The sequence below is a fragment of the Mustela nivalis genome (genome assembly GCF_964662115.1).
Source record: "Mustela nivalis genome assembly, chromosome: X".
Classification (NCBI taxonomy): domain Eukaryota; kingdom Metazoa; phylum Chordata; class Mammalia; order Carnivora; family Mustelidae; genus Mustela; species Mustela nivalis.
In genome coordinates, this window is record NC_139040.1 from 30,088,850 (window position 1) to 30,116,178 (window position 27,329).

The 27,329-nt window shown below is 46.5% G+C and overlaps 1 protein-coding gene across 1 annotated transcript in view; it reads right to left on the bottom strand.

Annotated features, from left to right (window-relative positions):
• The window catches only part of LOC309855868 (uncharacterized protein), a gene marked incomplete at its 5' end in the record, with an annotated part of 86,830 nt that extends 61,554 nt beyond the window's left edge, over positions 1–25,276 (bottom strand). The window contains 4 exons of the mRNA XM_082716508.1: positions 15,983–16,058; positions 20,598–20,662; positions 24,716–25,014; positions 25,261–25,276. Coding sequence (XP_082572634.1) covers positions 15,983–16,058; positions 20,598–20,662; positions 24,716–25,014; positions 25,261–25,276 — 456 coding nt within the window. The remainder of the gene's footprint in view (positions 1–15,982; positions 16,059–20,597; positions 20,663–24,715; positions 25,015–25,260) is intronic.
• Between the last annotated feature and the right edge of the window lie 2,053 nt (positions 25,277–27,329).

Consider the following 27,329-nt stretch of genomic DNA (forward strand, 5'->3'; position numbering starts at 1 on the left):
GAGATTCTGAAATGAAAACACACAGGGACAGGTGCATAAAAATAATTCATGTTTGAGTAGTTGATATATTCATTTTTTAGCCATTATTTAATTGCAGAATATATAGAAAACTGTAGATCTTGATAAGGAAATTATAAAGTAAATACTTTTTTATTATTATTTACGTCAAGAAAGAGAACTTTGCCAGCTGCTTCAGAAGCCTGACGCATAGAGCCCAAACCTAAAATTAACTACTAGGCTGACTTTTATGGTAATCTCGTTCTTGCTTTTGTTTATAGCTTTATATCATCCAAGTTCCAACTTTTAACGCTGTCATTTAGTTTTGCCTTTTAAAAATATTCTGTCTCTTTCACGCTGCAGTTTAGTTTTGCCTTTTTTAAATACTTTAAGTCTCTTCCACTTTAGTAACTGATACACTTGTAATGAAAATTACACTGGATTATAATAGCATCTAACTTAAAGAAGCATATGTTCTTTTTTTTTTTTTTTTAATGGTGCTTTATGAACACATAAAAACATACACAATTTCCTCCAGGGCATAGAACTGAATAAATTACTCTGCCTCAAACTTGGCATGTCACTTCACACGGTTACCTGTATTGATTGGTTAGGGCTTGAAGCAACGCCTCCAATGTCCGCATCATTTTAACATTTTCCATTCAAGCTTCAATGTTGGTTACGAGTCAGGATTCTGATTTTCAACCTTTTTTTTTTCTCAGCCTATCAGAGAGAGCAGATTCTTAGTTGCGAACTACAGAATCCACTTAAACAGAACAGAAACTTATTAAATAATATCAGACCATCTACTGGCTCTCTCAAGCCTATATGGTCAGGCTCTGAAGAAGCCAGAGAGGCCCAAAGCAAAGCAGAGTCGTGGTTTCTACCATGGCAGAGACAGCACTGCCTCTGCCCTGGGTAACCTCAGCTCCCACTAGCCTTGTCTTCCATTTGGAATTTCCAAGCTGCTGGCACCTCCCTTCAAACAGCCCGTCGAAACCCGTCTAAGAGAACGCCGGGCTGGACGGCCGCCAGCTGTATGATGTTATCCATTGGTTGCTGGTTTCTCCCATCCAGGATGCTGACCTGCCCTAGGTTGGATACCAGAAAGCACAGAAAAGTTTTCTGTACATTTTCCTTTTTCCTCCTCAACTCTTCAGTAGAACATAAACCTTTAAGGGCAGCAACCAGCTCGGAATCACAGGTGGACTGTTGATTAATTATCCACTGTGTTCATCAACAAATAATTCTGAATCCCTACTCTGGCATGGTGCCAGGTGCTAGAGCTACTACCGTGGGCAAGATTTAAAAAAAAAAAAAAAAAAAAGAGCAGTGTTGCGAGACAACAAATACATAGACAAATCAATAATCACGATCTCAGATGAGGGGAGGGGCCAGGCTACCTTCCATCAGGCGGTCGGAGAAGGTCTCTGTGAGGGACTGACAGTGGAAGTAAAACACAAAGCATTTGAGGGGCGCCTGGGTGGCGCGGTCTGTTAAGCCTCCAACTCTCGGTTCCGGCTCAGGTTGTGATCGCAGGATCGCGAGATCGAGCCCCGCATCGGCGCTCCTTGCTCAGTGCAGAGTCAGCTTGCGACTCTCTCTCCCTCTGCCCCTCCCCGTTCTCTAAAATAAACGAGTAACTAGATCTTAAAAAAAAAAAGTAAAGCATTTGAAGGGTTAGGGGAAGAACAGTCCTGGAAGAAAGGAGATCGCGGGAGGAAGAAACAAGATCCACTCTAGTGCGAGGCTAGAGTGTGACGAGTCAGCAGGGGACTGAAAGGTTTGAATTTCTTTTTTAAGATTTTATTTATTTATTTGACAAACAGAGATCAGAGGCTGGCAGAGAGACAGGCATAGAGAGAGGGGAAGCAGGCTCCCCGTTGAGCAGAGAGCCCGACACAAGGCTCGATCACAGGACCCTGGGATCATGACCCGAGTCAAAGGCAGAGGCTTAACCCACTGAACCACCCAGGCACCCCAAAGGTTTGGATTTTAATCCAAGCCTGTGGAGGAGCCATCAGAGGTTGTGAATGGCAGGCAGTGACGTATCTGGTATTAGAGTCTTAAGGACCACTCTGGGTGGTGAGTGGGGAACAGGCCATTGGGGAGACAAACAGAAACACTTAGGTGAGTAATCCAGACGAAAGCTGAGGGTGCTCTAGACTACGGGGGGCTGAGAGAATGACAGGTGGTCATACAGGGGACGTGCCTCAGAGTTGGAGCCAACGGGAATCACTGACTGGCTGTGGGAGGGCAGCCGAAGAGAATTGAGGATCACAGCCCACTTCTGTGGGGCCTGAACAACAGCGCCGAGGAGGCCGACAGTTCCTGAGATAGAGAAGAGCGGGCTAAGGGAGGAATTCGAGTTCAGATTTTAACACATGGGGGTGCCAACACTTACAAGCCTGGACATGGCAAGTAGATGGTGAAATACACACGAGTCTTGAGCTCAGAGGAGAGGTCAGCTCTGGCATGACTCCGTGCCAAAAGAGGGTCCTCTGAGAGGATTCGTGAGGATATGTGAAATGGAGAGGACACCGCTCAGAAGAGGAAATTAAGGCAGAAGGTCGAGTTGCTCACTCCTTGCATGACCCCAGGGGAGCCTGGAATCATAAGTGACCCTGGACCCATCCCCTGGCAATGTGGCCCTCACAAGGTTCTCTGTGTCTCTGATTGATGATGTTGGTTTGCGTGTCCAGAGCAATGGGGCAGGTTGTACCAGCTCACAAGGACCTCTCAGAATTATCTAACGACATTCATGATGTACCTGGTTTTGATGCTGGAATCCCGAGTTTTGTTTCAGGGCCTCAGATGCTGAGGCTTAAGTGGGCTCTCCTGGGCAGAGACTTATTACAGGTGTCCCTACAATTTGCTGTTAGATGCTCCTGGGTCGCCTTCCATGGGGAAGAACCTGAAAGCCTATGCCTGGCTGAGGCCGCATTTTCCATCTGCCTGTCTCTCTGTCCTTTGCTGTGAAACCTGAGCTGCAAATAAAACCTGCTGTTGTGGCTCTCGAGTCCTTCTAGGGACTCGCCCAACTTGGAGCGGTGGTGGGACCCTCAAAACGCAGCCATTGCCCTCGGAGAGCTTAGATTTTCGCCAGAGAGGAGAAAAGAACGAGTGTGAAGCAAATAGGACGCTAGCGTTCGGTCAGCCTGACAGTGGTGACTAAGCCTTTTTTCACCTGTGTATGCCCCAGAGAGGGCTAGGTCGGTGGGACGTCCTCAGGAAACATGTGCTGGACTTAGGTGGAACACGTTGGACGGGCAGGATTTCGCATAAGCTAAGAGGCGAAGGAGGGCATGCCAATTGGAGGAAACAACTTGATGGAGGCCCAAAAGCTTTTTCTGGGCGGTGCCCAGTACAAGAGGGGGTGGCACAGTGTCTTCCTTCTGCGCCCGCTCCGTCACTTGCCGGAGAGCAAACGGAGGCTGAGGCCTGGTTCCAGATCTCACTGCATCACAGCTGGGCTCATCTCCCCATGCCCCCGAGATTAAAATTCTAGATGGGGCTATGCTAACTGGTCATCCTGAATTCCATATGGCAGTTCCAAAGACAAAACCCCCAGCACTTACGCTTCTCTAAACAAGCTTTCCTTAGTCCCAGGGTAGCCTGCAAGAGAAATCGATTAAGAACTACTTCCCCCAAAGCGAGGCTCCCGTGAAGGGGAACATGGGTACCCAGGGCAAAAGAGAAGACGCTCTCGGGGAAGGACCAAGAGGTTTCTGTCTGTCTGAACAGTAAAGAGGACGGAAGGTTTCATACTTAGAGCTCAGAGAGCCTCTCCTAGAACCATCACCCCCTCCCGCTGGGGCAGGTGGCTCAGAGATCTGAGATCACACAGCGGTCCATGGCTAATGCGGGACCAGAGCGCCAGTGGCCCAAGTCCTGGCCCAGGGCTCCATCATGTTTTAGCTCCCTGCTTAGTAGTTGCACCTTGCCCTAAGAATCATCGCCCACAGAAGGCGGGTGCAGTACGGTTCCCAATTAGCAACCAGCCCTCATGGAAGCACCTTAAGGGCCAGAACACAGAAACAGGGAAGGGCAGCAGCCGGCGGAGCCAAGGTATTACAATCCCAAGGGCTAAGTGAGACAGGTTCCTGACTGCTTTTTGGGCTCGGCGGCCTCACTGTTTCTTCCCAGCTTTGAGCCAAGTCAGGCACACTGTCGTGGGACGGGGGCTCGGGGAGAACAGCGAGCCAAACAGACCTTCCTGCTGGCACAGGTGTGAGGCCAGACTCTCAAATGATCAGCTAAAGGTGGGGGTGGGGAGGGCGGCGGGGTGATTGCCACCGAAAACCCCGGCCCAACCAGCAGCATCGCCTCCCACCCAAGGCCTGTGAATTCAGGGCAGCTGGTGCGAGAGCGCCCGGCCGTGCCAGGCAGCCAGGGCGGGACGTCCACGCCAGCAGCCTCTGTGCCCTGCCCCGCTCTCTGACTCGGAGCGGGTGACAACTAGGCTGGGCCGGTTCCTCGGCACAGTGAACCCAGGCAACAACAACCGAGCTGGCAGGCAGCAGACTTAAGGACTGAAGTCACTTCCTGTTGGGGACCCCAGGTGCTCCCACACAGCTCGGGCTTCCTGGGAGGATCACAGGTGTGATCCTGGGCCAATCACAAAAATGTGAGAAAACTCCTCTGGGCAGTTGAAGGAGGCTGTGATGCCTCCTTCATGTCTAGATGTCTAGAAGGGGACACCTCTATGTGGACCAAAGTAGAATGAATGACTCTGCCTCAGTGCCCGAATCTCTCTCACAAAATGCGTGTTAGTCTCAGTCCCTCTCAGTACGCCCAAATCCTTCCTCTAAAAAAAAACCATTATAATGTCACCACAGTAAATAACCTCCTAATTCTGGTTGAGGTGAGCCAGGGAGGAGTCAGAAACAACTGGATTTGTGCAGATAAGGGAATCTTATCCTTTAAACTGCAGAACTTTTAAAGAGTATTTTTGATGACACAAAATACATGCGTATATATTACGTGATTCCCAGATCTCTTAACTCTCTCAAATCTTTTTTCCGGCTAACCCAGGGTAATCAGAAGCGACATCCTGTACTGCGTTAAACCATTTTGTTTTTCCGTCCCTTTTCAGGATGTCAGGCCTTCAGTGGGCCCTGCCCCTGTCAGTCTGACCTTCTCCCCACCCCACCCATCCCCCACTGCAACATCTCTTCCTGTTGCTTCTAATCTGTATGGCTGGGAAACCAGGTTACAGACCTCTTCAGAGCTAGCTGCCATTATAAGCAAGCCACTAGAAAAGGCCTAGGGAATAAAATGTGTGGCTTTAATGCTATCTCTGTTTGAGGGAGTTTGTAACTATTTTCTCCTTCCACAACCGGGGCAAATTACCAGAGGACAGAAGGTGCCAGACGCCTGGCCTAGGGTTAAATGTTGTGCTATTGAGTATCTCCCTGGGATCATGCCAGGCCTCAAAGTTCCCTGTCCCCACACCAACTCCCTGGCTCAGTCAGCTCTGAGTGACAGAAAATTGGGAAGAATAGCTAAGAATAAACATGAGGCCATGCCAAAGTCTTCTTTCAGAAAAATCCAGTGCTGACAAAGCAGGGGCAACACTGACTTGGGAGATCTGCTCTAACTTCCAACAGAGGAGCTTCTCTGCATTGTTCCCAGAACCGCGAGGCGCTGAGCGTAAGAAATAACATGGAGGACATGGGGAGATGGAGAGGAGAAGGAGGTTGAGAGAAATTGGAGGAGGAGACGAACCACGAGAGACTATGGACTCTGAAAAACAATCTGAGGGTTTTGAAGGGGCGGGGGCTGGGAGGTTGGGGGAGCCTGGTGGTGGGTATTGTGGAGGGCACGAATTGCATGGAGCACTGGGTGTGGTGCATAAACAATGAATTCTGTTCCACTGAAAAGAAAGTAAATTTTTTAAAAAAATGAAAAAAAAAGAAAAAGGTGATTTCTCAAGCTTAGGCAGATCCTTAGGGAAACCCAATGGTATTTAAAAAAAAATGCACTAATCAATTAAGTGCACAATACCCTATTGTTAATGTTGGGCACTACGCCCTACAGCAGCTACCTGGAACTTTACTCCTCTTGTATAACTGGAACTTTATGCCCATTGAGCGACAACCCTCCATCCCTGTGCCCCCCCATCTCCTAATAACACCACCCTATTGTCTGTCTCTATACCTTTGACTATTTTAGACACCTTGCGTGTAAGGAATTGCGCAGCATCTGTCCTGTGACCAGCTTATTTCACTTAGGATAACATCTTCGAGGTCCGTCCATAACTCACCAAATTTTATATATTCATTATTTGCAATGGTTTTTTGTTTTTTGTTTTTTTTTTGGATACCAATTCTACCTCAACGAAGTTGGGGGGAAACGAAAAATAAGCCATGGGTTCTACCTTCAAGAAGAAGAAAAAAAAAAAAAAAACACTTGTCAGACGTAAGCCAAACAAGGTGATTTTTGAAGTTTTTAACTGTAGCAATACTTGAGATCTTTCCTAAAAATCTTGGGAGAAAAGCGACTGGTGCAATTTACAAGGCGATAGCAATAGCCATCGTGTGTTCCATATTTTCACGATTTAGAAACCACTCTCATAGCCGTTGCTTCATTTGACAAGCTGCAGGGAAAGCCGTTCTCTCTCCCAGCCTCAGCCATCACTTACTTGAAGAACCAACCCTTGAAAATGTTCGTTATTCACAGCGAAATCCCTACCATGTCCACTTCCTCTGTAGGCAAGGATTACCACCAGGTATTACTGGGAGAGCTGGGCCAGGCCCCAAAGGCCCAGCCATGCACAGGATAAAAAAGGAGGATGGCCTAGATGCTGGGGCCCCTGCCCTCTGGGGACTTCTAACCCCAGCATTCTGCCTCTGCCAGACCATTAACCCCCACAGGATGCAAAGAAGTCTCCCTCAGCCTGTCCGGTATCTTTGTTAGCCCAAGCTGGAAATAATCAGCCAGAATCCACAGGTCATCATTTCGTGATGTGGGGCTGAACATCCCCACAACCAGCAGGATGATCATAGTGGAAATGTTATTGGTCATCTCTGAACCTTGATTTGACATTTGTCAATCAGGAAAGGTAAAACTCATCCCCACCTCGTTTCCAGATACTTGAAGAAGACAAATGAAATATCACAGTAGAATATTTTAGGTTTTAAGGTGAATTTCTTTGAAGTCCTTGGAGTGATCACGTAAGTCTCAAAGAGTCCAACTGGCTAAAAGTTAAACCTCTTCCACCACACTAGAAATCATACGTAAAATCTCCAACCAGAGATATAGAAAAGGGGGAAATCTTGGGATTTGATGTTGGGGAGGAGGAGGGATCTTACGGGGGAAAGTGATCATAGCCGAGATATGAAACAGGAAGAGGAAGACATGAAAGTGTCAAATTGAAGAATCAAAATCGTGCTATAGCAAAAGAAAAGGGAAGTGTAAACAGCCACCCTCAAACGATGTTTTCACAACTAGATTTACAGATGACATAATGAAATAACTGAGACACAATTAAGAACACATTAAAAAGGACATAAGGTTGAATTGCGTGAAATAAATTTAAATGGGAAACTCCAACCCAAATGACTGCTGTACGCAGATCCTGGAAGTGTTTCAACCATAATGAGTTTGGAGGTGATTCTACAAAGCCGATGTGGTTTATTTTTATGAACTAACATCTGGGTGAGTCTCACCCCGATTCAAGAAAACTAGATGCATACAAAATTTAATAGCACTTATATATTTTATATAAATACATATATGCATACATATACATACACACACACACACTCTCTCTCTCTCTCTCTCTCTCTCTCTCTCTAGTATACTCCAGTGGTTATGGTTCAGGTAAACACTGCATCAGATCAGGAACAGCCAACCACTTCAACCGCTTTTTACCTCTTAGGTCTTTCTGGGAGTTTGGTCTTCACTTCCAGCAAGAAATCCGGACATGGCTCCACTAGTCACCCTCCTCCTGGGAGAAGGACCACCTTCCTTCACCCGGTGATACTCATGGACACTGGGGGAGTCTGCTCAGCTGATCCAGTCAGAGCGCTCACTGTAAATTAAATGGAGCTGAATCAAGCCTGAGGCATTAGGACCACCGCAAACTCGAACGGCCTCCCCTGGCCTTGGGAGATCAACTTGACCAAGAGCAACTCTCTCGTACTTTCTTCTCTGATGCTCCCACAACTCCAGGCAGAATCAGAACCCGGGATGGGGGTCAGAGCTGTTTGACCCGGAGGCTCCTCTTCTGTTCACATGGAGTGGGACTTCAGGGACAGAAGCAGAAGGGAGCATGGGTGTTTTGTTTTGAGGGACGAGGGGGGAAAAGGACAGTAAAGGAGAAACGGGAGTATGCCTGCCCTGACTCCTCTCCCGGGAGGGAACGAGCCCTCTGCCGCATGGCAGAGGGGCTTCAGTGATCGCTGCTCAGTCCGTTACAGAATTAGAACATAAGCATCACTCCTTCTTTAAAAAAAACAAATGTTTAAAAAAAAAAAATAAGCATCACTCCTACATTCCCTGAGTGGGATGGGAAGTTAATGGTCATCTGGGACCCGGGGAATGCCACGGAGGCCATGGCCAGCTGCCCCATATCCCAGTCTCCCTTGCAGTTAGGTCAGGGTTAGGTGATGAGTTCCTGTCACTGAAATGCAGGCAGACGTGACGGGCATCCCCTCTGGGATGAGGCAATGAAGGTGCGTGGGCTTTCAGCTGTCTTTTTCTCTGCCATGGTGCCCTTCAAGTTCATGGGCTCCCGATGGCATTGCTACATGACAGGAAAGGGCCAACCAGTCTGCAAAATACCCTAAGACACCCAAAATTCGTTTGATAGCTCATGAACTCTCTTCCTGGGCACCCGTCACCTCCTGCCACTTCCCATTTTCCTACTATCCACTGGACACAAAGCTGGCTTAGAGCCTCTACATCAGAACTTCCTCACGGATTCGGGCTGCCATCAAAACCAAATAAGAGAAAAGTGAGGGGAAAAAAAAGACACAACCAAGTTTCTCTTTGTCAAGACCATCTCAATCCCTTGAGGGACCAGGTTCCATCCACTTTTTAAAGTTTAGAATAGAAAGACCAGAAACTTCCCTCATTCTGTGCTTCTAAATCCTCAAGATGCCAACAAACCAGCAGGGTTAGCTAGCATAGGCTGAGAGGCACAAGGCTTTAAAGCTTGAACCAAAAGGGCTGGGGACGATTTCGCCTTGGCACCCCCCTCACGGAGGAGGGAAGACCTCTTGGCCATTTTTCACCAGGACCCGCAGAAAGCTCTACCTTTCAGAACATGTCCTCCCTGAGATGACGGGGACCCCATGTATGATGGCCTCTAGCCGATGACCAAAAGTTGGTCTTGAAAAGCGTATCTGTCAAAGGCAAGGTCGCATGATCAGTGTAAGTTGGAGAAATTACACGTGCCCATTTTTTTTCTTGAACTAGGACTTAAGGAAAACTTGGATGTGTCCAGCCCCTGTTGATTAAGAAGGCTGGTCTGGTGGCTAAGGGCTCTCCAAAAGCCACGGCCTGGGCTCATCTGTAAGCTTGCCCCTCACTCTGCAGCTAGAATCTGGTTCTGTTGGGAAGGGAGAGCCAGAAAAGTCCCTACTCTCTGACCCAGAAGGCCTCTTCTGAGCGTTGCCCAATTCTCTGTTATACAACACGCAAAATAAATAATCAACTTGAAAAGTCAGGCAGCCAAAGCTCTGCTCAAATAATAAGCCCTTTTACAAGCTGCTTATCACCTGCCAAATTCAGCTCCAGAGGAACACCGGGAACTCTAAATTCTACTGTTCGCATTAACTGCTTGGGGGAAATGGCCAAGCTTCAATGGCTTTATTGGTTTCCTCAGAGACAGAGGCATAGAGGTTTTCATCCTCCAGCTCCCTGCCCTTGACCTCAATCATTTAAGTATGGCTCCCTTCTCACCATCTCTGCGAGGTTCTCTGTTACGAGCACGAGCTAGAAAGGGGTCCTTTCCATTCCCTCTCACCCGACCTCATTGGGGTGAGAAAGGGAAGAATATAAATGCCAACCTTTTCAGAAAGTTCATGGGGAGGGAGCATGTGAAAGGGCAGGATAGACTCTCTGTTCCTCTACTGGCCTCTGTACAAGCTAACTTGAGAGCAGGGACTAAGCTGTAGTCCTCTTTGCATCTCGATGGTCTAGCACATTCCCTGAAACATCAGAGGTGTTCAATAAATCATGTACTTAACAAGAAGATTAATAGTAAGTGTAGTTAACTCTTGAGCATTCAGGAACTCTGTTTAGCTTCCCATAGTTCTTTCTCACTTTCTAGTCAAGGAAGCTGAGGCGCTGATAGGTTAATAAGCGAATAAGTGGCAAAGCAATGATATGAACCAGGTGAACAGGCTCTAGAACCTTTGTCCTTAACCACATGAACTGGTACACAGGAATAAGTAAGTGAGATGTTAAAAGGGCTCTCCATATACGAAAGCACAGAACAGGAACCGACTTTGATTCAGAAACCTGGTTTATTCACACAAAAACTTATTAAGCACCTAGTATACTATGCCGGACCTGCTGCTATGAATTAGTGGCGCAAAACTAAAGGCACAGTCGCATCCCTTGAGAAGAGAGACAAATACCAAGGGAGTACTGGGCACTGACCACATGCCGGGCGCTATGCTAGGTGCTTCACATGTGTATCAGCTTCTGTAATCCTGGCAAAACCCCAACGAGGGGAATCCTGGTCTTATTACATCGAGATGAAGTGGGTGAGAAACTGAGGCCCAAGGAGAAAAAGTGGTTATGGTAATGTTGAGAAGAAAAGGATTCATCTTGCCGAGCAGGCTCCGCCCAACAGGGAACACTTGGGCGGGGCCTTGAAGACCAGACAAGAGGAAAGAAATTCACATCCGAACTGTACACGGAGGCCAGGAAAACTCAGCCACGTTTCCGAAGCCATCACACCAAAAACATGGAGCTAAGCGGCGAGCCCCGTACCACGCCGTGTTCTGAACCTGAGGGGACTTCTTACCCGGGACCTAGGAAAGACTTCGTGGAACTGAGGCCTGAATGTTTATGTCCGTTTTCCCACTGCGTTCAAGCTCTCCCTGGGGCTTAGCCATCCTCACCGTATCTGTAGGAAGTTCTTTTCCTCTTCCTTCTGTGCAATAGGCAATGTTTCTGGAAGGGGACCCCCACGCCCATTTTAGCGTAACTGAAGCCAGATCCTCCAAGGTTGGCAAAGGAGGCCGCAGTCACCACGGGGGCCACTTGGAACAGCGACAGCTCATGGCTCTGTTCTGTTTCCCACACTCGGAGACACTCTCTCCTTTGCTAAGCACAGAGGTTCTAAGTCCAGGTCCCTTAAAGGCTGTCCAGGGCTTTCCCTAGTCTGTTCTGCTCAGACCTGCTGACGACTTCCCTTCCCTCGCCCTCTGGCTTCTCTGAGGACGGCTGGCTGCCAGGCCAAGACATGCCGGTGAATACGGACAAGTGAACTCCAACAACCAGTGAGTACTCCGGGGGCAAACTTTCTATTCTTCCCATGCTAAGGACCCCCTCGAAACACCCCCCACACGGTTCCAGTGACTGCCCCACTTCCTTACTCTTCTCTACAGAACGACTCTTCACGAGGCTTGTCCACATCCCCCGCGGACAATCTCCCTCCTCCCGCTTCTCTCTTGAATCCACTCCCATTAAGCTTCCGCCTCCTGAGATGGCTGTGATCAAGGCCCTGAGGTTGCTGAAGTCCACCGAGAATTCTCAGCCCTCCTCTTGCTTGGCCAAACGGAGATGCTTTCCATAGTTGATCAGTCCTTCTTCCCCGAAGAACCTTCTTCGCTTGACTTCCATGACATCACTGTCTTCTGGTTTTCCTTCTGCCTTGTTGGCCATATCCTGCCAGTCTCCTTGGCTTGTTCCTCCTCGTCTTGCTAACCTTTCAATGTGGGAGTGCCCCAGGGCTGGGTCCTTGGTCCCCTTCCCTTCTCTAACTGTTCTCAGTGTCTTCTTATCATCCATCTCAGGGCTCTGAATACTATCTAGAAGCCTAGGACTAAAAGATGGTCATCTCCAGCCCTAACCACTGCTATGAATGCCAGGCTCAGACAGCCTACAGCTTCCATCCCTCCACTTACATGTCTAATGGGCATCTCAAATTTAACATATCCAAAGGTTAACATCTGATATACCTCCGTCCTTGTTCTTCCCACAGTATTTTTTTTCAACCATTTACTTAAATTTTTAAAAACTCAGTTCAAGTCACCTGGGTGGCTCAGTCAGTTAAGAGTCTGCCTTCAGCTCAGGTCATGATCCCAGGATCCTGGGATGGAGTCCCATGTTGGGCTCCCTACTCAGCAGGGAGTCTGCTTCTCCCTCTCCTTCTGCCCCTCCCCCCTGCTCATGCTATCTCTCTCTCTCTCTCTCTCTCTCAAATAAATAAAGTCTTAAAAAAACAAAACAGTTCATCCATTTCTCCTACCCCCACCCCCTGCCTCTGGCTACCACCAATGGGTTCTCTGTATCAATGAGCTTAGTTTTTTTTTAAGACTTTATTCATTTATTTGCCAGAGAGAGCACAAGTAGGGGTAGTGGCAAGCAGAGGGAGACACAGAGCAGGGGGCGTCCAGTGTAGGACTTGATCCCAGAACCCCAGGATCATGACCTGAGCCAAAGGCAATCTCTCTCTCTTTTTTTAAAGATTTTATTTATTTATTTGACAGAGAGAGATCACAAGTAGGCAGAGAGAGAGAGGAGGAAGCAGGCTCCCTGCCGAGCAGAGAGCCCTATGCGGGACTCAATCCCAGGACCCTGAGATCATGACCTGAGCCGAAGGCAGAGGATTAACCCACTGAGCCACCCAGGCGCCCCCAAAGGCAATCTCTTAACCAACTGAGCCACACAGGTGCCCAATGAGCTTAGTTTTTCTTTTTGTTTGTTTGTTTGTTTTTAGAGTCCATATAGAAATGAGATAATATGGTATTTGTCTTTCTCCGCCTATCTTATTTTACTTAGCATAATGCCCTCAAGGTCCACCCATGTTGTTGCAAATGACAAGATTTTATTCTTTTCTATGGCTGAATAACATTCCATTATATATATTTATATATTCCATATATTTATACATATGTATATATGCGTGTATATATGTAATACATACAATATTCCACTACATGTCACATATATGTATACACATACACACACAAATTTCTTTTTCCATTCATCCATCAATGGACACTCAGTAGTTGCCATATCCTGGCTACTGTAAATAATGCTGAAATGAACATGAGGTGCATCTATCTTTTCAAGTTAGTGTTTTCATTTTCTTTGAATAAATACCCCAAAGTGGGCTTGCTGGTTCATACGGTAGCTTCATTTTAATTCTCTGAGGACTCACCATACTGCTTTCCATAATGGCGGCACCAATCTGCCTTCCAGTCGGCCATGTGCGAGGGTTCCCGTCTCTCCGCATCCTCGCCAATACTTGTTATTTCTTGCTTTTTAATACTAGCCATTCTGACAGGTGTGGGGTGGTAGCTCACTGTGGTTGTGGTTTGCAGTTCCCTGATGAGGAGTGATGCTGAGCGTATGTTCATGTGCCTGTCCGGCATCCGGATATCTTCTTCGAAAAAAATCTCCACTCAGATCTAAAGGCAATTTTTAATCAGATTGCCTTTTGCTACTGAGCTGGATGAGTTCTTTATATATTTTGGATATCAGCCCCTTATTAGATACGTGATTTGTAAATATTTTGTCCCATTCGGTAGATGGTCTTTTAATTTTGTGAATGGTTTCCTCTGCTGTGCAGATGCTTCTCAGTGTGATGTCATCCCCTGTGTTTATTTTTGCTTTCATAGCTTTGGTTTCTGGTGCCAGATTCAAAATACTCGTCACCAAGACCTATGACAAGGAGCTTATGACCTGTGTTTTCTCCTAGGAGTTTTATGGTCTCAGGTCTCACATTCAAGTCTTTAATCCATTTTGAGTTAATTTGTGTGGATGGTGCTAAGACAGTGGCCCAGTTTTATACTTTGGCATATGGCTGCCCAGTTTTCCCAGCACCGTTTCTTGAAGAGCTCTCCTTTCCCTGCTGTATATCCTTGCTCGCTGTGGCTGTATACTTCGCTGACTGTACAGGCGTGGGTTTATTTCCAGGCTCTCGATCCTGCTCCATGGATCTGTATGTCCGCTTTTATGCGAGTTCCATACTGTTTTAATCACTATAGCTTTGGAACATAATAATATAGAAATCAGGGAGCATGATGCCTCCAGCTTTGTTTTTCCCTCTCAAGGTCACTTTGGCTACCTGGGGGTTTTTGCAGTTCCATACATGTTTTAGGATTATTCATTCTGTTTCTCTGAAAAATGCTGTTGGAATGTTGGTGAGGATGGCGCTCCGTCTATAGATTGCTTTGGGGAGCACAGACATTTTAACGATACTGATTCTTCCCAGTACATCAGCATGGAATAGCTTTCCCTTTGTGTCTTCACTTTCTTTCAAAATGGGGCTTCTGATATACTTCCAACCTTGTTCTTCCCACAGGCTTTACCAATGCAACTCCATCCTTCCAGCTGCTCAGAACAAAAACCTTGGCAACATCCAGAAAAGAAATGCTGTGTTACACAACTCCAGAGGGCACCAGCCACATTTATTCAATGCTCCTGGTGTTATGCAACATGGTGACCCTGTCTCCCTTCATTCCTCTTTCTCCAACATCCTACATCTGATCTGTTAGCAAATGCACTTGGCTCTACCTTCGAAATACACCCCAAAACCCAACAACTTCTCCCTAGTTCCATAGCTATCAGACTGGCCCAAGCTTGTCCCCTGATGACTTCTTATCCAAAAACACAACTAGAGCAATTCTTTTAAAATATGTCAAATCACATCACTCCTCTACTCAAAATTCCCCACTCCTTCCCATCACACTCCAGGAAAAAGTCAAGATTCTTACAATGGCCTATAAAGCTTTGAGTTGTTTTTCTTGCTTTGATATTTATCCCTATCTATCCTATGTATTTTATGTGTTTATCTCAATGGATTATCTGTTGCCCACATAGGAATATAAGCTTTGGGAGTCAGGAACTTAGTGGGTTTTGTTCACAGATGAAGCCTCGGTGTCTACAATAATATCTGATACAAAGTACATGCTCAATATATATTTGTAGATGACGGGGCACCTGGGTGGCTCAGTTGATTAAGCCTCTGCCTTCGGCTCGGGTCATGATCCCAGGGTCCTGGGATCGAGCCCTGCATCAGGCTTCCTGCTCAGCGGGGAGTCTGCTTCTCCCTCTCCCTCTGTCTGCTGCTCTGCCTACTTATACTGTCTATCTGTCAAATAAATAAATAAAATCTAAAAAAAAAAAAATATATATATATATATATATATATATATATATATATATATATATATATATGAAATAAATGAAGCAGGTTAAAAGACGTTAGTCTTTACACAAGGGCCAGAATCATACCAAAACACAATATAACAAGTGAAATGCCGCTTGAGTAGCCAGCTAGTGCTGGGACCAAGTCAAATCTTGGGAGATGTTCAGTTCCAATCTCCTATTATTTGTTTTTCCATCGCTTTGGTATTTTACCTGAAGAAATGCACCTATATGTAGTAACGAGCGCCCCCTGGTGGAAGCAATCCACCCAAGCAATGGAAAAGAAAATCCTAGAGCAACAGACTTTAAATTGTAAAGGAGACCCTTGGGGACAAAGGAAGTGACTCCAACAATTCACAGAGAAAGTGCTCTATAGAAACTAGGGGAACTAAAGATTCAATTCAAAGTACATGGGGGTGGGGGTGGAATCAACTTATTTTACTGCTGAACCTTTTCTGCAACTAAAAATGAGAAAAAAATAATTCACTGCAAGCTGAACAACGTTTAAGTGCCTACTCCCAAAGAATTTTTAATGCGGTAGAAGAGAGGATGTAAGTCATGCATACAAATAAGTACAAAGCAATGAATATGGTCGCGGATGAGGGACTAGGGGGCAAATAAGAGGAATGAACTAAGAGCTATAACTTACCCAGGAAAGAGAAGTATAGCTTTGGGCTGAGTAAATCCAGGAAGACAACTTGGAGGGGGTGGTTCTGGAGCTGAGCCTTGAAAGACAGACAAAATTTTAATAAGAGAGCATTCCAGGTACAGGCCTAAATGTAGGGAAGGGCACAGCATGTGGCAACCCAAGCAGGCCAACAGGGCTCTGCAAAGGTCACAGTCTGGGTGACAGCACAATTCAAACCCTTCCTTGAAAGGGGCAGAGACAGATTCTCAAGAGGAAAGTCCTTGGCAGAGGTAAACACAGGAAGGGACCAAAGAAATCCCCCCCCTTTTCCTTGTTCTCCCTTGGATGAGAGGAACACTATTAAAAACTATGGGGGGAAACAAAGATAAAATGCAAACCCCATGATAAACTGTCCAGCTTACATACCAGAGGATTCTGAATCCACAATATTGAGGGGCTCCTGGGTGGCTCAGTGAGTTAAACGTCTGCCTTCAGCTCAGGTCATGATCCCAGGGTGGCTCAGGTCACTTCACTTTCAACTTTTCTTTTGAAACATTATAGACTTACCCCCCGCCCCAGAAAGTTGCAAAACTAGTATGAAGTGTCCTCCTATACCCTACCCAGATTTCCCATTTTTTTATAACCATCTTACATATATTTCTATTACCATCTTATCGAACCACAGTACAGTATTACAGACCGAGAAGTTAATGCTCATGCAATAAATACTATTATTGATACACGTATTTTTTCCATTTGTCCCAATGTCCTTTTTTCAGGTCGGGATCACAGATGTCTTCTTTGACTCCTTTTAACCCAGAATAGTTTCTCGGTCTCTTTTCATTCTGGGTTTCACTTTGGGGTTTACCCGATGGCTCATCAGGACTCCATTTAGGTTATGTGCGTTCCCAAGAACACTATAGAACTGATGGTGTGTCCTTCTTGGTGCGTGGATGGTTCTGGCCTGAAATAGTTATTACCGTGGCGCTTGCTGAAGAAGTTTCTAGTCCCATTGTTCTTTCTACATTTTATTAATTAATTATTGTATTAATTGGAATTAATTAATTTTATTAATTTTATTAATTAATTTTATTAATTAATCTCTACATTTTATTAATTTATTGATTGGAATTATTAATTAATTTATTTAGTTAATTTAATTAATTGCTTTGCCTTCTCCCTCATTTGTTTATTTACTCAGTTATTTCTTTATATTTGCATGGACTCGTGGGTGCTAATTTTACTCTCTGGGTTATGATCCATTACTACCATTAATTATCTCGTGGCTTGTCACAGAGTTCACCATTGGAACCCCCCTCGAAGTGACTCCTGCATCATCCTGGCATGTCGCCATTATTGCATGGACACTGTCTTACTTTCTGGCAGAAGAAGACATTCCAGGCTCATCTTCTAGTCTCCCTGCCCCAGCATGGGAATCAGCCCATTTCTCCGAGAGTTCTGGTTCCTTTTATTTGGAGAATGGTGTTTTGAAACCCAGATCTGAGTGCTAGGTGTGCTCCCCGGTTTTGGGGTGTCGCTGCTTCCAGGCCTTCTAAGCAGACAGAGCTAGGAGATATACGCATATCCACAAACCATTCTATTTCTGTATCTGTCTCTGGGTGGGCGGGCGCGTGCATACAAAACGACGCGTGGTACGTTCAATAACCTCTGATCACCACCAGTCTTCTGTCTTTTCTTCCATGTAACTCCTTCCTCCGACAGAGTAAAAGGTGGTTCTCATTACTCACAATAGATCATTTGCTCGAGACTAGAATCTACGTAGATTCAGAATTGCCAACCCGTATCCCTGGGGAAAACAAAGCTACTATCTAGTGAACGGGATTTCTGTTCTGTTTGGGGGTGGGGGACAGTCTTCACCAACAAGGGTTCTGAAGTGTGCCCCCTGAACCAGCAGCATCAGCTTCATCTGGAAACTTGTTAGAGATGCAAATACTGAGCTCCAGCCTCGGCCTACCCTACCGGACTACGAATGCTGGAGGGGGGCCTTCTCCCAGAGTCCCCCCAGACAGCTCCCTAGGGGACTCTGATGCACACTAAAGTTTGGGAACCACTACTGGAGAATACAAAGTCAAAATACTCTTTTCCGAAGTTCCCATCCACCCCTGTAAATCATTAATCTCATTAGTTTTTAGTTTCTCTTTACACACAAGGAGCATTGGTTTTCTGTGGCTCCCATAACAAATTAGCACAAATTTACTGGCTTAAAATGCCATGAATGTAAGATATTACAGTTTTGAAGGTCAGAAGTCCAAACTGAGATTCATTAAGGCTAAACGTCTAGGTGTCCGCATGGGCTGTGTTCTTCTGGGGGGCTTTTGTTTTTAAGGATTTTATCTGTGAAGGAGAGAAAGAGAGAGAGTGAACACAAGCAGGGGGAACGGCAGGGAGACGAAGAAGCAGGCCCCCCACTGGACAAGGAGCCCGATGTGGGACTCGATCCCAGGACCCCCGGGATCATGACCTGAGGCGAAGGCAGATGCTTAACCAACTGAGCCACCCAGGCGTTCCCCTTTCTGGGGGCTTTAAGGAAGATGCTGTTCCCCTTTCTTCCCAGCCTCTATGCGCTGCCTACATTCCTTGGCTGCAGCCCCTTCTTCTGTCTTCCAATCGTTCTGGCAGGGAGCCCTGCCTCCATGCACACATTCCCTCCCTCCGACTCTGCCCCTTCTGCCTTCCTCTCACAAGGACCCTTGTCATCCGATTGAACCCACCAGGGTCATCTCCTCAGGTTTCCATCCTGAGTCACACAAGCAGTGTCCCTTCTGTCATATAAAGCCACACAGTCATAGTTCTGGGGGTTAGTATGTGAGCATCTTTGAGAGGCGCCATCATTCTCCCACATAGATTTTTTTTTAAGTTTCTAAAAACACAGAGTGACCGATGTTCGTATCCTGCTTACAATCATTAAACAACTTCCTTCTCTTCTCAGAAAGAGCTCAGCCTCTTGACCCTGCCAGCCTCCTTCGCCTCCTTCCATGTTCTTGACTGTGCCACATCCTTGACGGCTTTCAGCCTTCGCATGCACTCTTCGTCGGCCTAGAATATTCTTTCCCCAGTTCCTCTCGTGGTTGGCGCATTCCTCCAGCCTCATCTCTGAAGAAGCTATCTCTGATCACAAGACAGTAAGATCCCATCTCAATGACTGTGATTTAGCCTGTTTCTTTTCTTTATCACTGATGCCGGTCTGTACTACATGACGTATCAGTTTGTGACCCATCTTCCTCACTAGAACGTAATCTCCACGAGGATGGAAACGCCGGGTATCCCTGTACATCCCTAACGTCTAGCATCGTCGGCGCACAGCAGGTAGTCCGTAAGTGCTGACAGGGTGGATGAAGGCTGCTCTAGTGTGGGTGGCCAGTGGAGGACGAGTGTGTTGCTGGTCCAAACGGAGCACACAGAACGATCCGTGTGAATCTCTGTGACTCTAGGTACAGCCAATGCAGACTTTCACTGTGCCCAGTACAACCCAAACAAGCTCCTATCTGTCATGCATTCCTTCGTTCCTCCACAAGTATGCACTGAATAGCTAATATACACACGTTTGATCCACACAACAATACAAGGAGATACTGTTACCATTATCCCCATTTTACTGACAGGAAGACTGAGGTTCAGAGAAGCAGCGTGGCCGAGGAATCGCAGCTAGGGAGCTACTATGTGCTTCTATATGCTAGGCTTTACGCTGGGCTCAGGCTACGCCAGGGAATGAGCGAACATGGTCCTTGCCCTCTCTGGTGGACAGTCTGAGGGATAAATCCACGCTTACAGGGGGGTGTGCTAAGTATTATGATCGGGGTCTGCTAAGGGTGCTGTGGGAGCACTGGCCTGGGACAGTGAAATCAGGGTGAGGGGCGAGAGGAGGCTTCTGGGAGGAAGAGGCACTTGAACTAAATTTGAAGCCTAAGTAGATCTTAGCTAGATGAATGGAGGACCAACTAGCCAGCTACCGATTGGGCTCACAGGCTATCATTTTTCTGGAAGTTTCCAGAAATTTCCAGAAATTTCAGTTTTTCTAGGGTCTGGCCTTCACCACCACTTTGCAGGGTAAGAAATCTAACATCACGAGTAACCTAGAGTTATCTGACATTGGGAGCAGTGGCACACACACTAATAACGCTCAGGAGAGGATGACGTTTATAAATCAGAGTTCGGTCGCTGAACTGGGAAGTGGCAAGACCCAGGGTCCCCAGGCTTTCTCTTTCAAGGGCCAGACGGTAAACGTTTTTAGTTCTGTGGGTCATATGTGGTCTCTGGGCCGCTGCTCCCCACTGCCACTGCAGGGCAAGGGCAGGGATGGGGACTCATAAACAAATGAGTGTGGCTGTGTTCCAACCAGACTTTACTGACCAAAAGACGAGGCAGGTTTACGGAGCCCCAGCCTAGAATAAGAGAAGTAGTTATAAGATTCAAATGCTTTGTCACAATGCTTTGTCCTCAGACGCAAGAGAGACAAACCCGCCTCCGGTATCAGACTGGACACCTTCTCTCCTAGACAGTGACTGCCCAGACGGACACCGCCAACCCTGGCCTCGCTTGACCTTTTTTAATGCTCGGCCGCCCTATAGAATCCCAACCCTTCCTGAAGCGCTGGGTGTACGAAGGCTCTACTCACCAGGAAAACTCCAAGGAAAATGCCAACAGCATCGGTTCCCAGAGAAAGCCATGCTCCTTCGTCACCTGCAGGGGGAGAGAGCAGTCTTCATTTACAGCTGTTTCCCCACAAAACAAGGGACAGATTCGGCCACGGTAATGTGAGAGACTGATATGTAAACTCCACGAAGGAAGAGATTCTGTTTCAATCAGACAGAATCTTTTATTTTTATAAAAAGCAGTGTAGGTTCCCTGTAGAAAATTAAGAAGCAAAAGTAAGAAAGGAGAAACATTATATTACCACCTCCCAGAAATTAGCCATATTAAGAGCTTGGTACAGGGGGGGCCCGGGTTCACTCAGTCAGTTAAGTCTTTGGCTCAGGTGATGATCCCAGAGTCCTGGGATCGAGCCCCTTGTCGGGCTCCCTGCTTAGCGGGGAGTCTGCTTCTCCCTCTCTCTCTGCCTTTCCCCCACTCGTGCCATCTTTTTCTCTCTCAAATAAATCTTTGAAAAAAAAAAAAAGAGCTTAGTGCATATCCTTCCAGATCTGCTTCTAAGAGTGCATAATACATATCTGCACTTTCTACCAAAATGAGATAATATGGGTACATAATGCTTTGTGACTTTTTTTTTTAATCAGTCGGTCACCTCCACTGTTGCACATTAATAAATTTCTATCTCATCAAATACCCAACCATATTCCAATTTCCCTACTTTCCCCTGAATGTCCGATAAGGCTGGCTTGCTCCAGTCAGGATCCAATCTCAGACCACACTTTGCATCTTTAGTCTCTTTTCATTTAGAACAGTATCCTCTTTCAGGACGGGATCTTGTTTCCTGCTCTATCCACAATGCCTTTAATGGCTCCTGGTATCTTCGATGCTTACATAATTAACTAATTATTATAAAACTTAGAGGAAGGGGGGGTTTCACCCTAGAGCTTATCTCCTCCACCCATCACACTTTATGTCCATTTTATATATAATGAAAATCAGGACCAGAGAAATGAAGTGACTTCCCAAGGTCACCCAGCAAGTACGTGGCAATTTCTGTTCATTCTGTTAAACCAAGAGTTGTCAAACTTCTGTGAAGGACAGAAAATAAACCTCTTAGGTTTCATAATAAAATATAATGACAGAAATACAATAATGGACTACAAGCTTTTGTTATACAGGTCTACTAGTGAAAAAAATGGAATAGAAGAATAACATTTTGTTTAACTGTGGTTGAAAGTCAAGTGTTCCCCACGAACTAGCCGATTATAATGGTTCATCTGATAAAACTTTATTAGATCACAAGTCATAGTTTGCCAACCTCTGTCCTACGCTGCTGACCGGTGATTTGGCTTTTTCTTTGTGTTCGAGTGAAAAGAACATCCTTCTTTATTAATGGTTATAGTTGGGTTCTGGCTTATTAAAGTTATATGGTACTAAAATACCAGTAAGGAAAACTCCTTAGCCAGTCCCTTAAAATGCATTATCTTGTCTTACCTCAGTACCTAACTGTTGGAAATGCGTGTCTTCTTTCGTTTAATTTGCAAGAGGGCAGGTTGCACTGTGACTGTGGTTTTCATAATTAACCATATGTTAATATTTAATGCAGCTGACCAACTTAGAAATCAGTACAAGTGAAGATGGTAATTGGCCTATGTCAGGGCTATTTTTTTCCTCAAATAAAAACATGCTATGCTATTTAAAGATAGAGAAATAAATAGCCAAAGGGTTAAAAGAATAGAAAGTGGTTGCTTGGGGGGGGGGGGCGGAGCAGGGAATGGGGAGAAAAGCTGGGGACTCCTTTCTTTAAAAAAAAAAAATAACGGGGACACCTGGGTGGCTCAGCCATTGGGCATCTGCCTTCAGCTCAGGGCATGGTTCTGGGATGGGGCCCCGCATCGGGCTCTCTGCTTCTGAAGAGGCGTGCTTCTCTCTCGCCCACTCCCCCTGCTTGTGTTCCCTCTCTCACTGTGTCTCCCTCTGTCAAATAAATAAATAAAATCTTTAAAAAAAAAAATAACAAGGCTTGTGGAACTACTTGACTTTTAAAACTGTGTATGTGTATATAATTTTGATAAAAATACAAGAAAGAAAACCAGAGGGGTGCCTGGGTGGCTCAGTCGTTAAGCGTCTGCCTTTGGCTCAGGTCATGGTCCCAGGGTCCTGGGATTGAGCCCCGCATCGGGCTCCCTGCTCAGCGGGAGGCCTGCTTCTCCTTCTCCCACTCCCCCTGCTTATGCTCCCTCTCTCTCTCTCTCTGTCAAATAAACAAAATTTTTAAAAAAAGAATAGAAAAGAAACCCAGAGGTACTTTAAAGCCCCTTCTAGAAAAGGCTTCTTGAATACTTTCCTCCATCCTCCGAACTGAGGTTAGGATCCCTCTTCTCTGACCCCCACAGCATCCTTAACACACTGTACTATAATTATGTTTCTCTGTCTCCCTCTTGGAGCCATGAGCAACTTGCATGGACCGGCTATGTATTCTTCATTTCAGCAACTAGATTTTATAATATTTAAAAAGCTAGTCATTCAAATGAGGTGAAACGAATTAACCAAATACCACTCAGTCTAGGCAAATTAACATCACAAGGAGATACCAAACAAAAAGACCAACTAAGTGTTGTGGAGGAGATGGAGAAATTGGAAACTTCACACATTTACCAGTGGCCATCTTAAATGGTGCAGCCACCCTGGAAAAGAATCTGGAAGTTCCCGAAAAAGTGAAACATACAGTTGCCATCTGACGCAGAAATTCCACTAGTAAAGCAGGGAACGAGGGAACATGGTCCTTGCCTTCTCTAGTGGAGGGACAGAGAATGAATTCAAGCTTACGGGGCAGTGTGTTAAGAGTTAGGATAGAAAAAAAATAGTAAAAAAAGAGTTAGGATAGAAATTGGCTAAGGGAGCCTGCCGAGGGAGCGCCAGCGAAGGGCAGTGAAATCAAAAGAATTGAAAACATATGTCTACACAAATGTTCCCAATTATTGGATTACTCTTAATAACAACAACAACAACCAAAAAAACCACCCAAATGTCCATCAACTAATGGGCCAACAAAGGGTATATCCATACCATGGAATATTATTCAGCTACAGAAAGGAATGGCATACAGACACATGCTACGACATTCATGGAACTGGAAAACATTGCTCTAAGTGAAAGAAGCCAGTCGCAAAAGACCACACAGTGTAGGCTTCCATTCCTATGAATTGTCCAGAAAAAGCAACTGCATAGAGACAGAAGAAGGATCAATGGTTGCTTAGGGCAAGGAGTCTGAGGAGAGATTAACTGTGGTTTTATGGGAATTGGCAGTGGACAGCGGGCTGGGGGCGGTGAATAGGGATCAAAATACGCTCAAACCAGATTGTGGTGATGGGTGCACAACTCTGCCAATTTACCAAAAAAGAACCGTACACTTAAAATGAGTCGATTGTATCGTATGCAAAGTGTAAGGCTCTTTTTAAAAGCCCTCAATGTATCCCATTATTTAGTTTCTCTCTAAATTAGCTTATTTCCCCCAGCTGGACTACCCGTGTTACAACACCTGGTGAAAATGGTGGTGAACGAAGTTTCTGAGGGTTGTGCTGACAGACACATCAAAGTCAGCATCTGCGTGTGTGTGAAATTGTCAGATGTCTCGAGGTGCGCAAGGCATTTCCAGTTGGGTGATCCAAGTGTGCAGCCTGGGCAATCCGTGGCCGCTCTGCCAGGCCAGGTGTAGAGCGAGCCTAAGGCCCGCCACTCCAAGTTAGGAACGTAGGCACGTAAGAGAATCACCTTTTGCACCTCTCAAGCCCGGTGCACAACCAAGTGCAATTAGGGCATATCCGTGAAAAGGGTGATGTGAGGGTGGGAGTAATTTGGTCAGTGCCTATTGGGCAAGGAGGTCCTGCCAGAAGAGCCAATTGATCCAAACTACCCCCCACCAACCCCCGCTCCCCGCGCTCGGCTCACTCCCACGGGGTCCCCCTGGGAACAGCACGTCCCTCCACGGGCACGACGGGATGTGACAGCGCCTCTCCGAGCTAGGGGAAAGCCTGGCCCCCAGTACCCCCCAACCCCCTGCTTTGCGGGAAGGGCAAAAACTGCCACAGAGCCAGAGCTAGGGGTCTCCTCCCAGGGGCTCCGGGTGCCCAGGAAACTCACGCGGCTGATCGGCAGGGTCCCCTGGAGGTTACAGGTCAGGGAAACTGGACTTGAGTCGCTGTCGTTGCCGCCGCAGAGCGGAAGGAGAAGGTGGTGGAGGGGGCGGGGGGGGTGAGCAGGCGAGCGCGCCCGCAGCGGGTGGGGGCCATCCCCGCGGACCCCAGGGCCCCGCGACCCCACGCGCAACTCCGGGGTCACGTGGCCGCCGCCCCTCCCCTCCCGGCGCTTATGTCGCAGCGCCTCCTGGCGGCGAGCGGCGGGCACGGCGGCGGCGCGGGCGCGGGCCGGCTTCCGGCAGCCTAGGGGAGGGCTGCCGAGGGGGGTGGGGGGGTACGGCCGCCCAAGGAGCCCACCCAGACCCAAACTGGGGTTACCGGAGGCTTTTGCCTTCCACCCTGGCCTCCTTCTCCCCAGGGGCCCCAAAGAGAGCAGATCCATCCCATAATATATATCTTGCACCTTGATCCAGGCTCCCTCCTGTGAAAGTGGAACAGAATGAGGCAGTTTTGGGGGCGCCTGGGTGGCTGATGCGGTTAGACGTCTACCTTCGGCTGGGGTCATGATCCCAGGGTCCTGGGATCCAGGCCCCCATCGTGCTCCCTGCTCAGCAGAGAGCCTGCTTCTCCCTCTCCCTCTGCTGCTCCCCCTGCTTGTGCTCTCTCTCTCTGATTGTCAAATAAATAAATAAAACCTTTAAAAAAATTAAGGCAGTTTTGTTGGAGGTAGGTTTTTCTTGATGTGCCTGAAAAAAAGTACTTTCAGGTGCGTGAATGTGAGCTAACTATGACCTCCCTGAGCCTCAGTTTCCTCCTTTATAAAATAGGGGTAATAATAGCACCTACTTCACAAGGTGTTTGTGAGCATTAAATAAAATAATCCACCTGTTCAAACTGAGACAGCTAACTCAAAATGGAGTCGCTTATGCTAAGCCCCTGGTCACCAAAGCCAGACCTAGTATCAGTTTCTACCTCTTCCAGAAATGGAATCCTAAAGCAGTAAATCAGGAATTGCCAGGTCAGTACTAGTGAAGTAACCTAAACGAAAGTGACCTCACCACAACCAGTTCACTTTTTGCTAGTATCTTCCTTGTTTCTGCTCCCTTCAGTGTACAAAAGTCTTTCATCTTGTACGGCATCTCTGAGCCTCTTTCCATCTGTTTGCTGCCCAATTCATGAATCCTTAAATAAAGCCAATAACGTCTTTAAAATGGACTCAGTTGAATTTTCCTTTTTAACAGGACAAAGAACAGGTTTAGCAGACTGGTTAAAGCTAGTTATATCCTTTGTCTCTCAGGGCTTACTTAGTAAACTACCTAAGAGTAGGGCTCCTCTTTTCTCGGGATTCAGGGAAACAAAAGGATTTTGACATCACAAAATAAACACATACCTAAGGCGAATTAGTCATAAAAATGGTAAGAAGGTCAGAATGAAAACAGTCTCTTGCCACACTCAGCCGAGACACTGAGAAATAAAACCACACCTTACTGTCTACATACACAAGAGTTTGCTAGTCAACTGTCTTCATTTGCATTGCCTTTCCAGGACTCTCCTCTCTCTTCATTACAGGAACTTCAATGGAAAGCATCAACGGTTTGCTCCCTGAAATCTTTCCCTTTCCTCGAAATCCTCCCCTTGCTGCTACCCCCAGTCCTAGAATGCTGACATCACGATCCTTATTCAATCCTAATCAAGTCTCCGTGTTTGTTTGTTTTTAAAGATTTTATTTATTTATTTATTTGAGACAGGGAGAGAGAGAGAGAGCATGAGTGGTGGGGAGGGACAGAGGGAGAGGGAGAAGCAGACTCCCCACTGAGCTAGGAGCCCGACATGGGACTCCATCTCAGGACCCTGGGATCCTGACCTGAGCCGAAGGCAGAAGCTTAACCGACTGAGCTACCCAGGCGCCCCAAGTCTCCGTGTTGAAAGACCCTCTGCCTTAAATCAAAACCTTCATTTCTTTATAAATTCTCATCTTTCCTTCCCTCCCTGAAACACTGCCAAAACCTTGTGAGGTGGGGGTCTCCCATACCGCGGTAAGGAATACATTCAGCCTTGTCAAATCAGCAGGTGTTCGGTGATATTTGGGGAGTTCGGCGGTTGACAGCTTTGAAGGCCGCACAAAGATCCCATGGCGGCTAAGACCTCATCCCTATAGTTCAAGACCTTCCGCTTGAAATGAGTGTCCTCCTCTGAGGCCTTTTAAACTTCCTGCTTGGGGCTCTCTGACTGTGAAGATGGGTTTTGTAGGTTTTACACTGATTAAAGCTCTGATTCCTTTCTTTGAGCTCCCAGCTGCTAAGGATACTGGTCCTGGGGTGTCTATACATGACTCCCAGTGAGAAGCCATTCCAGACCCCACGGGCACCACGCCCACCATCCCGTAGCTGAACTTGGGTTCTCTTCTTCTATTCAAATCTTCTCACTCAGTGCCCCCAAAGAGTTTTAACATTTTCTTCTCAATCTTTCAGATTTTATATTAATATCCCTCATTATTTTCAGATGTTTCCACCAATTCTCTTGCTTTCCCTGTGAAAACAATCATACTTATTACAATGAATGCTCAGAATTTATTGACCAGTAACAACCATGGTTATTTCTTGTAGGCTTTTTTGTAT